This window comes from Nicotiana attenuata, unplaced genomic scaffold, assembly GCF_001879085.1.
Source record: "Nicotiana attenuata strain UT unplaced genomic scaffold, NIATTr2, whole genome shotgun sequence".
NCBI lineage: Eukaryota > Viridiplantae > Streptophyta > Magnoliopsida > Solanales > Solanaceae > Nicotiana > Nicotiana attenuata.
In genome coordinates, this window is record NW_017673673.1 from 3,144 (window position 1) to 18,371 (window position 15,228).

The 15,228-nt window shown below is 33.6% G+C and overlaps 2 protein-coding genes across 2 annotated transcripts; one reads left to right on the plus strand and one right to left on the minus strand.

Moving 5' to 3' along the window:
* Window positions 1-2,451: 2,451 nt before the first annotated feature.
* On the plus strand, window positions 2,452-7,622 carry LOC109217013 (mitogen-activated protein kinase homolog MMK2-like). The gene is made up of 6 exons (XM_019381240.1): window positions 2,452-2,920; window positions 4,575-4,704; window positions 4,801-4,938; window positions 6,155-6,487; window positions 6,890-7,073; window positions 7,178-7,622. The coding sequence occupies exons 1-6, from the start codon at window positions 2,745-2,747 to the stop codon at window positions 7,357-7,359; spliced, it is 1,143 nt and encodes a 380-aa protein (XP_019236785.1). The 5' UTR covers window positions 2,452-2,744; the 3' UTR covers window positions 7,360-7,622.
* Window positions 7,610-12,785, minus strand: LOC109217011 (probable polygalacturonase). The gene is made up of 6 exons (XM_019381239.1): window positions 12,680-12,785; window positions 12,257-12,592; window positions 9,339-9,459; window positions 8,962-9,136; window positions 8,794-8,864; window positions 7,610-8,541 (listed from the first exon to the last, which is right to left on the minus strand). The coding sequence occupies exons 1-6, from the start codon at window positions 12,713-12,715 to the stop codon at window positions 7,832-7,834; spliced, it is 1,449 nt and encodes a 482-aa protein (XP_019236784.1). The 5' UTR covers window positions 12,716-12,785; the 3' UTR covers window positions 7,610-7,831.
* Between the last annotated feature and the right edge of the window lie 2,443 nt (window positions 12,786-15,228).

The following is a 15,228-nucleotide window of genomic DNA, read 5'->3' on the forward strand; positions in this document are numbered from 1 at the left end:
TCGGTTATTTTCGTGTGAAAATATAATTAAAGAGTGTAAATGAAATAAAGGACAGTCTTAAAATAAAATGCACCAATTGTCTAGTGGTAGAATAGTATCATGCCACAGTACAAACCCCAGTTCGATTCCTAGATGGTGCATTTTTTAATTAAATAATTAAAATACCGACCGAGTTTGGTCAGAAAGTGACCAATTTTGGTTGGTTTTTTCGGCAATATTTTTTTTTTTGAATTTAATTGGCCGACCAAAATTGGTCCGAAATTCAAAATACTGTCCACACGTAAATGGTCGTGTTTTGGACGGTTATTGGCCATTACCGACCAACTTTGGTCCGTTTTTTTGGACGATTTTGGCTGGATTTGTAGTAGTGTTATTAAAAGAGCACCCGGTGCACTAAGCTCCCGCTATGCGTGGGGTCCGGGGAAGGGCCAGACCACAAGGGTCTATTGTACGCAGCCTTACCCTGCATTTTTGCAAGAAGCTGTTTCCTCGGCTCGAACCCCGTGACCTCCTGATCACGTGTCAGCAATTTTACCAATTACGCCAAACTTCCTTCAGAAAAGTTTATAAAGCATGCTAATAATTACAATTATTATAAGTAAAATATTCAAATATAAAATTGGAAAACTTAGTAAAAACAAATATTATTAGACTCCCATAGAGACATCCCATTTCTTAAGTTAGTGAAAGTAAAGTATTACTACTACTATTCTGTCGTCGTTCATATAAACTTACTCTATCATTCAAATATTATCTCGACATTTGTTGACCCTAAACATTAATAATATCATTGTTTGTGTTGAATGGGAGGTAATTTTCTTGTTTATTTTCCCCAACAACCCTCTATCTTTTCCTGTTCTTTTCTTCTTCTTTTTCTTCTCTTCTTTTACCTTTTTGGTTCACTTTCATTTGTTGGTTTTCTTACATAAATACAGTCCATTGTGATTTAAGGTGGCAAGCTGATTCTACACTTGAAGACACTCTTTATCATGGTTAATCTTTATAACAATATTTTATTATAACAGTCAAGTTGTCTTTAAAATCAATCTTTCATGGTATGTTATAATGAATTTTTTCTATAATAATACTTTACCATAGCACTAAAATCGAAACAAACGAGATTATTATAAAAAGGTTTGACTATATGAGTTACCGGTCTAATTATCTCTTTGAAAAACCTCAGCAGTAGGTAGGTGTATTCATGGTTCGGTTTGGATCGGTTTTTTCCTAAAAAGAAATCAAACCGAGTAAGTCGGTTTTTCAAATATTAGAACCAAACCAATTAAGTCATTTTTTTTCTTGATTCGGTTTATGTCGGATTTTATCGGCTTTTTGGTTTTTTCGGTTATTTGTCGGTTTTTTCTTAAATATAAAACATACACTACCAAACACATACTCCGGCGACCACATTTTCATCGTAACACTATCAAATCAATTGCCCTTTGAGAAATCTATTATTTACCAAGATATATTGATGATAATTGAATCAAATAGTGATGAATAACTTAAGGACTCAATTAGAAATATATTATTTTTAATGAGAAATGGATTCTTACACTTAACAAAAGAAAACTACCAATCAAACTAGAATGTAAAGGTAAAGAACTATACTAAAAGTGCAAACTATTAACATTTACCATAAAAAATTTGAAACTTTGTATAAAAATATACATTTATATAGGTGTAATAATAAATTTGAAATAGCTACTCCTATAGTCGGTTTGATTTGGTTTTTTTTCGATTTTTTTCTGATTAAAACCAAAACCAAACCAAATTTGATCGGTTTTTAAAATTCAAAATCAAAACCAAACCAAACCAAACCAAAAAGTATCAGTTTTTTTAGTTGGTTTGGTTTTGTTTTCGGTTTGGTTCGATTTTTTGGGTTTTTATTAACACCCCTAGCAGTACGTGGAGTGGTGGACAAGAGTATTTTTAACGACAAGTTGGTCCTTGGAATAGGACTTCCAGCTGGTTGACCGACGAATTGTTCTTATTTATATTCATTTTCAACTACTTTATCTGATTAAATATTTATGTACAGACTTCTTTAATACAAATTTATTGAAAAAACAGGATGAGTTGCAAAAAATTTAATAAAAGATTCAAACATTTTTCAATAGAGTTAGTAGAGAAGGAGAGAAGCTCAACTAGATCTTGACATCTTAGACTACTGGATTATCTTCCGAATATAAGTATTTGGACAAGGAACAAATCACTTTAGAAAATTGAAAATAGATGTATTCCTCATAATAAGAGGAAATATTAAGAAAGTTATTGAAAATAGAAAAAGAATTACCAAATATATTTTAAAGGAAAAGATTTCCTAATATATACTGATTTATCCTATTTTAAGTGACATATTATTCTTTTTACTTTTTTACAAAAAAAATATATACATTTTTATATTTAAAATAATTCAATTTCAAACTTTTTGTTTTACTTTTAATGTGATAAATTGTTGAGATCATAAATTTTAATTTTTTAAAAATGGCCGCATAAATGGCATGGGGAGAGTGTTATTTTCGCATTTCCCCATAGTGAAGACTGAAGTCTACTCAGCTCACGGATATTCAAAGCCGTGTTTACTGTTTCGATTATTCCAATGGCTTAAATTCAAAAAATTAATTTCACAACCATATATACATCACCGACGAGCCTCCGTCAAACACCGCTAGAACCGGCGACTTCCTCCGCCGCCGGCCGCTTGCACCACCAGTGCTCTTATCCATCGCGACGCCGTCGTCATGGCTAATCAAACCGGCGGAGCTTCAAGCAACGGCAATAGTCGTGAAATCAGAGGAGTGCTCATACACGGCGGTAAATACGTCCGTTACAATGTGTACGGTAACTTATTTGAAGTCTCCAGCAAATACGTTCCTCCTATTCGTCCCATCGGCCGCGGAGCTTACGGCCTCGTATGGTAATCTCGTTTAAAAGTTTAAATTTTTTGATACAATACATTCTTATTTACTTAATTACGTTTTTCATATGCTCTTTATGTGTAGGACAGCTTACTTTTGTCATAGTGTGTGGAAATTTTTTAAATGTCAAATTTGTAAACTTTTTGTCAAAAAGTTTAAACTGTTATAAAGACCATATCCCTCACTCCCATTTATGACCGTGTTTGACTTTGCATGTCGTTTAAGAAAGAGAGAAAAACTTTTGGAACTTGTAGGGTGAAAAAGTTATCATATTTATGTGACTATGAATCATCTCATTAAGGTAAATTGGGAAGTTCAAAGTCTAGTTTCTAAACATAGAAATGTGTTATTCCTTTGGGACAAACCAGAAAAAAAAGTGTGCCACATAAAATGAGATTTTACATGCTCTTTATGTGTATGACACTCTGTTTTAAAAGGCGGAATTGGGACTCGCCCCGGGGCGGAGCACTCGTAAAACGCCCCTGGGCTTATGTGTGGGACATAGTTCCGTGAGACTTACGCCACGGCCATCGGGGCTTACGCTCCGAACACGCCCAACGCCCCAGCTTACTGGGCTCGCCTAATAGAACTTTATGCAATTTTATATAACTAACCTTGTAAATCCTCAAATTTTCTTAATTAATCGTTGACTATTCAAAATTACTTTTTTCTTAATTATAAATCATTAAATTGAGAGTATTTTATGTCATCATTAAAATAAAAATTATTGCACATTATCCACTAAGAATGCTATGATAGGTAATTTTAAATAAATCTTTCATTCAAAAAGTATTTATTTATTAACTTTTGTTATGTCTTTACTATACAATAGTCCATAATTTTTTTTACTCCATAATTATTTTTTTAAATATTATTTTTTCACGTTTACTATAATACTTATTAATTTAATAGCTCAATATTAGCTAGTAACTATTTACAAATAATTAGTTATCATGGTATTGTGGTGAATTATGTGTCACTTTATTAACTTGTTGAAATTTAAAAATGAATGATGCTAGGAAATCATATTTAAATTGTGAATTATGTTTTTGTATAAATTCTCTTTCAAATAGAAAGCATATTAAATAAAAGGAGCATTTTAAGAAAAATATCAAATTATAATATCGAAATTCTTTCAAGATTCATTACTCCTTAAGAGATACATATAAGATTTTGTATCGAATACATTACTTTTGATGCAGCTAATTTGCATATTATGATATATGTCATACTTTTTATATTATTCATAGTTGAATTAAAATTTATAAATATTTTAAATAGATTATTTGTTATAATTTTGTGATTTTAATGTAATTTTTATAATTACTTTTTACTTTATACTATCTTAAAATTCTTGAAATTAGTAAAATTTGAAGATCTATGGGAGTTACGCCCCATGTCTCAGGGCTTATGCCTCGCCTCGTTAGAGTTAAAACGCCTCGCCTCTCGCTCCCGGCCTTTTAAAACATTGGTATGACAGATTATTTTTGTCGTTAGAACTGTTTGTCTAAAAGTGTAAGTTGTTAAAGAAGATATTTTTATTTACTTAATAATGTTTTCACTCGAATCTCCTTGTACTGATTTCTTGCTTATACTTGCCATGTTTGGGGGATATGATGGAACAACTGCTTCTTATTCTTTGCTATTTGTTAGTGCTGCTATAAATTCAGAGACACGTGAGGAAGTTGCGATTAAGAAAATAGGAAATGCATTTGATAATAGAATTGATGCGAAGAGGACATTGAGAGAAATTAAACTACTTCGGCACATGGATCACGAAAATGTAAGAGGATTCCTCCTATCCTGTGATTAGTACGTGAATGAATTTGATTTGTTGCTTCATTTTTGAGTGCTTTAATTTTTTGTTAAATTTTTTCAGATTATTGCAATCAAAGACATCATAAGGCCGCCAAAGAAAGAGGCTTTCAATGATGTGTACATAATTTATGAACTAATGGATACTGATCTTCATCAGATTATTCGGTCTGAACAATCTTTGACAAATGATCACTGTCAGGTTTTTCTCTTCCTTGAAAATGCTGTTATTAGATATCAATGATTTGGCTAAAAATGCTTAACATTATATTCTACTTTGATTCTTCAAATAGTCGACGCCGAAGTCCTAAGCTAATCTGAAATTGAGGCAGTTCTAAATTGAGGCATAGTTGACATGTCTGAAGCTAATCAGATTTAGAAACAAACTATGCATATAGTACTTCTGCAAGTCTGGCTGCTGTTTTAACATGATTTCCTAGTTAATCAACTTGAGAAAATCTTATGTCCGTATGTGTGTCCTGTTTGAGGGATTAGTGTGTGTAATATTCTGTTTAAGGAAGGATATAGTAGATTAAAATAAGTCTTATTTTGCTGAAAACATTGTTGTCTAAGTAGAGAGTGAGCTCTACCTTAAGTATTGGCGTTGTTAATGCAGAATTGATGGCCGTTCTTTAATGTGATATGATGTGTAAGTTGAAGAATAATTCCTTTCTCTTTTTACTTGGTTCTCTGTCTGGTATAAGCTACTCTTTCCATCTTTTGTTCCATTTGTACTTATACCGTGACTTCAACACAGTTGTTATTCTGTGCTGTAAAATAAAATATGAATTGGATTATTATTCATCAAATACTTGGAGGTGACAGTTACTGATAATCATTTCTAGGAAGCATTAGGGTACCTCAACCTCACTCAAGAAAACACATAGAATAAGATGTAGGGCTCAGTTTGTTTTGTGCAGGAGATGGAATTTAAACAAAGCACGTGCATTTGAATACTCTGAGGTTTGAATAGTCATCTCTTTGAAAGAGAGTAAAACGTCCAAAGATAACATGTAGAGGAGATCGTTCACCAATACTAGGAGCCGTCCCTGCGAAGAGAGTCATTATTTGTGTTACATCTTCGAATTCGAGAGAGGGCTTTCCTCTTATCTCTCAAATTATATTTAGATGTCTCTAACTCCATTAATAGATACAAAGGCACAACAATGACTCTGTTCCTTCTCCCAACAATGTTATGAATCTTGTTGTTGTAATCCTGGCCTTACTCTGGCATGCTAAGCTTGATTTTTAGGATTATACAGTATTTTCTCTTAATAACATGGAGGAATGCCTGGAAGTTGCTCTAGCTTTCACTGGGAGCATTTGATATTCCTCTTTCTTTCCTAAAGTAATGCTGGCATATTGCTGGTACCTTACCTGGGTTTAATAGTTGGATAACATTTGACTTAATTTTGCAGTACTTCATGTATCAGCTATTACGTGGACTTAAATATGTACACTCAGCAAATGTCTTACATCGTGATCTTAAGCCAAGCAATTTGCTCCTAAATGCAAATTGCGACCTCAAGATTGGTGACTTTGGTTTGGCGAGGACAACTTCTGAGACAGATTTCATGACTGAATATGTTGTCACTCGTTGGTATCGGGCACCTGAACTGCTCCTTAACTGTTCGGAATACACGGCCGCAATTGATGTTTGGTCGGTTGGTTGTATTCTCGGTGAAATAATGACAAGAGAACCTTTGTTTCCCGGAAAAGATTATGTACATCAGCTGAGACTCATTACTGAGGTAAAAGGTCATGTCTGGCTCTTTCATGGTTTGCAATACATTCTCAAAGTCCTTTAGCGAACCTGATTAAGAAAAAAAAGTTTATTTGAAGGTGTAAAGAAGTTGATCCGCAGTTTTCCTGAAATAACCTCTTTTCTTTTTCATTTCCCTCCTTTTTAAGTTGAAACTAGTCTTAAGCATTCCCTTTCTCTGAAGTTGGGAGTTGAGAGTGATTTCCACTGCCATAGCCAGCACTATGCTGTAATTTCATGCAGATAATACTTTCAAATGTTCATTGAATATAACTAAATCATTTCATATTTTCACAACGGGTTCAAGAAAAATATATGGGACTTTTTATCTGGTTCTGAAGCAGTTTGTCTTACTGTTCCCAGCTTCAATCATGTTTCTTCTCTCTTGAAGCTACTAGGTTCTCCTGATGATGCCAGCCTTAGATTTCTGAGAAGTGATAATGCCCGAAGATATGTCCGACAGCTTCCTGAATATCCTAAGCAACAATTTTCTGCAAGATTTCCCAACATGTCACCTTTGGCTATTGATTTACTTGAAAAGATGCTTGTCTTTGACCCAACCCGACGAATTACAGGTAAAGCAACGAAATTCTGACCTCACCCTTTGCATGATTTTATTTTCGTTTTTAGTCCATCCTGTTTACCTCATGTATGTTCAATTTTCTTTCTCTATGTGCAGTTGATGAGGCTCTTTGTCACCCATTTTTGTCATCTCTTCATGACATCAACGATGAGCCATTTTGTCCCAGGCCTTTCAGTTTTGATTTTGAGCAGCCCTCAATCACTGAAGAAAATATCAAGGAACTGATTTGGAAGGAGTCTGTGAAGTTCTACCCAGACTTTGTTGAACTAAAAATATGACGGGTTGTCCTGGATTATGTATCATATGTAGGAAGTATTTTTCTTGCTTCTATACATTTTTTAAGTTATGTTTAGCGGGAAGAGAGAGCTGACTTAAAACTGATATCACGATTTCTGTACTTCAATGTGAGATATTTATCAAGAGTGCTGGTGTTTGCCAAGGTCTTAAATCAACATTGTATCTTGGTTCTGTTCAATGACTATTCAGTTCTTGTAAAACACTAAAAGAGCTTAATTATGGTTCAACATGTATTCACCAACAATCTTCTTGCTATGATTCATTGATTTGTCCTTGAAATTTTGGCTGCAATAACTGATGGTATTTAAAATTATGTAAAAGTTACAGATATTAGCATGACTCGTCCCCAAAGTGTAACAGGATCGCTAGTGTATATCATCCACAGTTAAGAGGTGTAAGCAACAGAATGATCTGACTGATTATAATATGATCATCCTTCCATGTCTTGATGTGTTAATATATTTTCTTCCTGCAGGAACACGTCTGAACTTTCATATCATCAATTGGTAAGTTCTCTGTTGGAAAATTACAGGGCGCAACGTTCTCTGTTCCCTGATCTGGCAACAACTCACAAGGCTGAGGTACTACACCACTTGAAATCCCCGAAATATCTGTACAATTCCAAGCCAGTTTCTTTGCTTTAGGCGCCATCTCTATCGTGACATTTGATATGCAAATTCCAGTGAACGGATCACCAGAAATTCCTGCAAGCTTGGCAGCAATAGTCACATTCTCAGCAACCATATCACGGTAATTGATGTTGTCGATCACAGGTAATGCATTCGGATCATAATTGTTATCAGGGTGAGAACCATAATCTCCTGTCATCCAGAAAACATATTTCATGGTTTTCATGGTCACACCTTTAACATATACATCCTTCACGTATCCACCTCGTCCTACTGCAGTCTTGATTCGAACCCCTGATTCTGTATCGATTGCTACTATGTCCTCTGCCCTTACATCCTGAATTCCTCCAGACATTTCACTGCCTAATGCAATTGTAGCACTGGTTGGAGAAATGCAGGTGATTCGCCTTATCGCGAGCTGCTTTGTTGGCATCCCAAATGCAACTCCATACTCGTCCCAGCCACTCTTAACAGCAATGCAATCATCTCCAGAGACAATGTAACAGTCTTCTATTCGAGTATTTATGCAAGAATCTGCAAATAACATTTAGTTTTAGTCAAAAACTTAATAATAACCAAAAGGCTGGAGTGGCAAAAGCTTGACAAGGAAACCTTGTTATTTTGCATAGTATAATATAAGAGTTTAACTTTAATACATTGGCTCTGTAAATTTGTCCAAAAAAGATACGATTAGTAACCTAGAAAATAACGTAGGTTACCTGTTATATGAAACCTTATTGTCACTCAAACTAATTAAAACATTAGTAAACACTAATGCAAGATTACCAGGGTTAATCCCATCAGTATTTGGAGATCTGACTGGTGCAAGAATAGTGATGCCTTGGATAATAATATTGCTGCATATCACAAAGAAATCGAATTTTTTGCCTTAGTTATTATTGATCTAGAAGAAAACAATATTGAACTATTGGAAGTCAAGATTAATTTGACTACCTGCAATATACAGGATGGACATTCCATGAAGGAGAATTAACCAATGTAAGACTGGAAATTTGAATATTATCAGAGTACATGATTTCTATCAGATATGGCCTTGTATATTGTAGTTCTTTTTTGTGGAATTTGTCCCACCATAGCTGCCCTTGGCCATCAATCGTTCCATTTTCCCCTGAGTGAATTTCAAAGTAAAATTACATGATTTAGCAAACAAAATGACATCAAAAGAAATATTCCGTTACTTAAAATGGCAATGGACAATAACCTAACCAAAAAAGTAGCCGTATTAAGAGTTCCAGCAACAAATTTTCGATGTGAATTCAAACATAGATTTTCGATATGAGAAATGCAACAGTGATATAAAATGAGAGTACCTGTGATGACAACATCAGTGAGGTTGGTTCCAAATATAAGACTAATGAATCTACCTCCGTCATTATCCCTTCCTCGACCGTAGGACGGCAGCGGCGCAATCACCGGATAATCATTTTCGTCCTAACCGGAGGGAAGAACGAACAGGAAATCAGTGAGATAGAAGAATTGGAAGGGTAAAAAACACAAAATTTCCATTGAAACCCATTTGTTCTGAATGACAATAAATGTTTTTTTTGAGTGTCACTGAAGTAACTGAGATTCTAAACTAGATAAAATTAGAATAAGGAACTTTTTTTCCAAAATTTGTGTAGGATGAAGGTTCATGTGTCAGATCAACTTGTGTGCATTTCTATTATTTCACCGGGTATTCATTACCCCATATCTAACCACTGTTGTCAAAGGCACGCTTAAGCCCTGAAGCAAGGCTCAATACATGTTGAGCGCTTCGCCTCGCCTTAGCTGGTGCTTCAGTTTGTCGTCAAGGCTCTAAGGCATACTTTTCCTTGCCAATGAGCGTAATCTTAAAGAGGTGACACTAGACAATTGATATTTCAATTTATCGTAATTTTTTCAATTTCGTTGTCCATATATTTATTATTCATGCTTATAATCATTAGTCTTGGACTATATATATATTTGTATTTTTTTCTCTATTTGCGCCTTTCCTTATTAAAATTCACATTTTATTCGCGCTTTGCGCTTAAAGCCCCAAGTCACCTTAGAGCTTTTTTATGCTTTTCGCCTTTGATAACACTACTATCAACACAGTTACCGAGCAATTTTACTCACTAAACCTTGGGCAAGACCGACCAAGCATGTGATACTCTTGGACCTTCCCCAGATGCTACCAATAACATACTATGAAAGACCACATATATGGTAGCTTTGAATGCGATCCCCAAGTTATAGAAAATGGACAAAACTTAGTTCACGTGATGAATAATTCTGAAAATATCAACAGTATCCTCGGCTTAATCATCCACGTTTGTTGCCCCCATCCTAGATTATCAGTATTAGCTAGTTGTACTACTTTAGAAACTATGACGTGACTCGTTATGGGCATCTTTCTTTAATTTAACTTCAGTTCTTTTGGGTGGTTGCTACCAGGGGCGAAGTTGATCACCCTTCGTCGAAAAATTATACTGTGTATATAGGTAAAATATTAGGTTTTAGAGGTAAATAACATATATTGAACACTCTTTGTCAGAAACTTTTTCCCCTTATTTCAAATTTGAACACCCTTGAAGAAAATTCTGGCTTCGCCACTGGTTGCTACTAGCTGGGGATATCACGAAGGAGAAGACAAAATCGGATAAGATCATAAGAATTAACCTTGCTCTTCAAAATTAGTATTTAATGTGACTTAGTTTGACTCGATATCGAGCTTAATAAAGAAAATTAAGACGGTTAAAACTTGTACTCTTAAATATACTATAACATTTATGTAGCTATAAAAGCTTCTAATAAAGAGCAAAAAGTGAAATTTAAAGGTAAATTATTTTTCAAATATGAAAATACCTTTTTTAACAAACTTATATAAAATTATCACATAAATTTCAAAAAATATGAAATAATAAAATATATAAGGAAAGAAAAACGAAATAACTAGGCTATATTTCAAAACAACCCATTTTCGCTCCATTACTTGATTCTTTTTGGCAAAATACCTTAGACCGCCCCTAAACTTGGCTCAGATTATTAGTGTCCTCTCCGAACTATGCCCGGTCCAATTACCTCGTTCAGGGAGAACAATAATAATCTGAGCCAAGTTTAGGGTGGTGTAAGGTATTTTGCCATTCTTTTTCACTTAAGTATTACTATTGTTCTGCGGAACGTACAATTCTTGAATTAATGTTATCATGGATTTGGACTCATTAACCGAACGATATTCTCACCGCATAGTGCGCCTTTTGTACCATTCTCAGCCGATTGCATTCACGGACTGGAAAATAAGATATACTACAAATATTAACTCATAAGAGGCTTATTTAAACATCTAGTTGTATTTAATACTGAACTATCCTAAAGGATTATCTCTAAAATTATAGTGTAGGTCACATGAAGCTGGTGCCGGCACCTCTAAAAATACATTCTCACCGCTATACTAGTGTTACATTTTAGCCATTGTCACAATCAAGCGGTGTGACGGAATAATTAAATTCCATTATATTCATAAGAGAGGTTTCGAATTTGAGGTATGAAAATAAGAAACTTTATATAAAAAGTATTTTCCCATTAGATCGATCTTACACGGTGCATATATGATTTAGTCTGATTAGTACGTTTCGGTACAAAATGGTTCCTCTATCTAACACGCAAATTAATTTTTCAAATCTGGTTTAGTCGGGAAAGTATTGCTCCTTCAATATTAACACTCAATTAGTAATAATATTGTAATATCGTTCTTTTTAGGACGGACAAGGACGGATGTAATCTTTTGGCTATGGGCTTAATTGAACATATAACTTTCGATATAGAGTATAAATTAATATGTAAGAATCTATTAAAATCTCAACAAGTATTTGATTTGAACCCATAATTTTAATAGTACAATGAGTTTAATTTATGCAATTTTAAAAGCTAAGCCCACAAAATTTAAATTCTCGATCCGCCTATGAATACGATGCAATCAGGGGAGGATGTAGCATTTGGGCTACGGGTTTATCTTAACTCATAACTTTCGACACGGAATACAGTATATGTGAAAATCTACTAAAATCTCAACAAATATTAGATTTGAACCCAAAATTTTATGTTTTTAACGGTATAATTAATTATGTGCAGAGTTGAACCCATTAAATTTTAATAACAAATGCATGTAAAAATTATCTATTGGTGAAGCACATTAATTCATGTATTCAAAAGTTGATAACCGATTCCAAAAAAAAGGAGGAATTGGCTAAGAACAAAACGTTACCTCAGAGGCGAGAAGAACGGCATCTTTGTCGAGAAACAGAGTAAAATGGCTAGTCAAATTAAAACTCCCCGTCAACCATTTTCCGGCTGGTACATACAGTAGCGAACCACCGTCTGATTGAAACCGACTCAGATGATCAACGGCCGTTTTAAAAGCGTTAGTGTTCAACGTCGTTCCGTCACCAACTCCACCAAAATTCGTCAATGAAGCGGTGTGTGCTCTGCAACTTATGGCGGAATACTCTACTGTTTCCCATTTGTGTACTTTATGACGGCCGTGAACGTTGCCTAACGCCGTTAGAATCACCACGGCTAGTAGTAAACTCCTGCGAATTGCCTATAAGAAGAAATTTCACAAAATGAGAAGAAAAAAAAAGGAGAAATAAAAGGGAAAGAAAGAAAAATGGGAAGAGAGAGGCTTTACAGGAATGTTTCTGAAAGTGCTAATTAGAAACTCCATTGTTATGTCAGTACAGAGTTGTGGTTCACGGATTTGTCAGCATATATATAAACAAAATCAACTTTTAACGCCGAGTTTTTTTTTTTTTTTTAATTTTTTTATGCCGAGTCAATTTATTTAAAACGTAATTAGAAATCCTAAAAAATATGTATTGTAATTTAGAAAATAAGACAAATTATCTGCTATAAAGTTTAATATGTAGACTACATAAAAAAAATTCCTCCATTCGAAAAAGAATAACGTAATTTCCTTATTAATTCGTTCTATAAAGAATGTTATTATTCTAAATTTAGAATAATTTAAGTTGAAACTCGCATTTTACACTTAATAACAATTTATTATAACCACACATGTATTACGGCATATTTACAATTACAGATTTCAAAAATTTGTAATTACATAAAATAATACGACATATCTAAGTCCACAAATTTCAAAAAAATTATTTTCTTCCTTAAAAACTTTACTATAACATATAAATTGAAAGTAAACACTATTGAAAAAAGAGATAGAGACAGAGGGGGGTTGAGAGTGGGCGAGAAGTTGAACTAATGTTTTCGGAATGTCCTGGTGACTTTTTTCCAATTCCTCCACCCTGTTCCTTTACTTAGACAATGACTTAGATTTGCATTATTGTTAAATAATAGAGTATGTTGCCCCTTTGGAATAATGTGTAACTTTGGTTGTTAAATATGATGTAAGTTAGTTAAATTGGATAGAGTCCGGGAAGGCGAGAAACAAATCAAGAGTAATATAATGAAATAAAGCAAGATATGGCCATTTTGGACTGTGGGTACTAACCCCCGACCTAAAGTCAAAGTTTAATTTGAGGCTTATATCTTTACAAGAAAGTTACGATTAAGGGTGGCAAAATGGTTAAAAAAAACAGTTAACCATTTATATTATTCACTAAAAAATGGGTTGGATAATGAACTTTTTAAAAATAGGTCAAATATGGATAAGAACCATATTATCCATTTAGAAAATGGATAACCAATGAGTAACCAATGGATAACCAATAGGTCTAACATTTACATTTGTAAAGCCTCAATTGAGGGTTCCTCAAGTAAGGGAGACTAAGAATTCTCCCAAAAGTGATCATATGCAAGAATTCATGGATAATATGGTTACCCATATTATCCGCTAACCTATTTTTTTTATCCGTATTAAGTATGGATCGTGCCGGACAATTGATTCGTTTTTTCACTACTCGTTTTCGACCTGAACCATATCCGACCCGCCGTTTGCCTCTCCTAGTTATAATCAATATTTTAACTTTTTGAGATGTAAAATTGTTAAGTAAGTGAAATCCTTACTTTATTTACCTATCTAAAAAGTTTTCTCTTTCCTTTATATGAAGAATTCTACATTTGTACTAAAAGTATTGAAATATTATTTTTTAAGTACCTATATAATATTGATTACTTCTAAGAAATGGGCCCCCAAAATTGGGTGCCTAAGGCAAAGCCGCACTAGTGATAACATTGGAGCCGGCCTTGTCTAGAATTGCCATGTTAATGTTGAAGATATATCACAAAATAATTAGGATTTTTACCTAGTTATATTATATTAGAAACTTATTTACCAATATTTTTTATGTTTTGTAGTTTTTAATTAGTATCTAGGTTTTTCTTACAAATTGTGTAGATTGCTCCTTAAAAGGCTTCCGCCCCATTATTAGTGCCCTCAATTAAGGGATTCAATTATATCCTTTCCTTTTTTTTTTCTCTCCTCTTCTCTCTCCATTTTCTTACAATAAAATTCCTTAATCTGCGCCCAGAATCTTCATCTTCTCTCTTTCCACCATTGCCGATAATTTTAAATTATTAAATCATCAATTGCATCGTTCTTTTGCTGGGAGACCGAACAACACTGAAAATGAAGAAATGTTCAAAAATTATATGATAAATGTATCATAATTGTATTTAAATTGTATCAGATACATCAATACGTAAAATGTAATTGTATCATACTTGTATCACAATTGTATATAACTTGTAGATGGTACATTAATATCCAAAATAATACCTGATAAGATCGGAAGAGCANGTGAAATTTATCACGATCTCACAACTGTTCATAATTCAAATACAAATTTGATACAATCCTCAAAGAATTCTTACACAATTCTGATACAATTATGATACAACTTAAAACCGACTCTAAACTTAAACTGATACAATATCGTATTATACTTATATTAGTATTGTATCATGTATTGTTTTAGGTACAAATTGTGATACAATTCTAAATTATGATACAACTTTGATCTTCATCTTTTTCAAGTTTCATTTTAAAACATCCACCTAGAACCACTCTAAACTTAAATTATAATACAATATTATATTTTAATAGTATTAGTATTGTATTAGAATTTTCTTAGGTATTGATGTATAAAATCATATATCAACAACTTTGAAAGAGGAAAGAATCTGCAATTTTTTTTTTTGGGGGGGGGGGGGGGTACGGGAGTGGAGAGGAGTGAGTAAGACGAGATTTTGGTTAGTTAGTAA

Coding starts and splice junctions, on each gene's coding strand:
- LOC109217013 (XM_019381240.1), top strand. CDS start 2,745: ATGGCTAATCAAACCGGCGGAGCTTCAAGCAACGGCAATAGTCGTGAA. Junction 2,921..4,574: donor GGAGCTTACGGCCTCGTATG/GTAATCTCGTTT, acceptor GCTATTTGTTAG/TGCTGCTATAAATTCAGAGA. Junction 6,488..6,889: donor AGCTGAGACTCATTACTGAG/GTAAAAGGTCAT, acceptor TCTCTCTTGAAG/CTACTAGGTTCTCCTGATGA.
- LOC109217011 (XM_019381239.1), bottom strand. CDS start 12,715: ATGGAGTTTCTAATTAGCACTTTCAGAAACATTCCT. Junction 8,865..8,961: donor GTCCATCCTGTATATTGCAG/GTAGTCAAATTA, acceptor TGTGATATGCAG/CAATATTATTATCCAAGGCA. Junction 8,542..8,793: donor TACTGATGGGATTAACCCTG/GTAATCTTGCAT, acceptor TGTTATTTGCAG/ATTCTTGCATAAATACTCGA.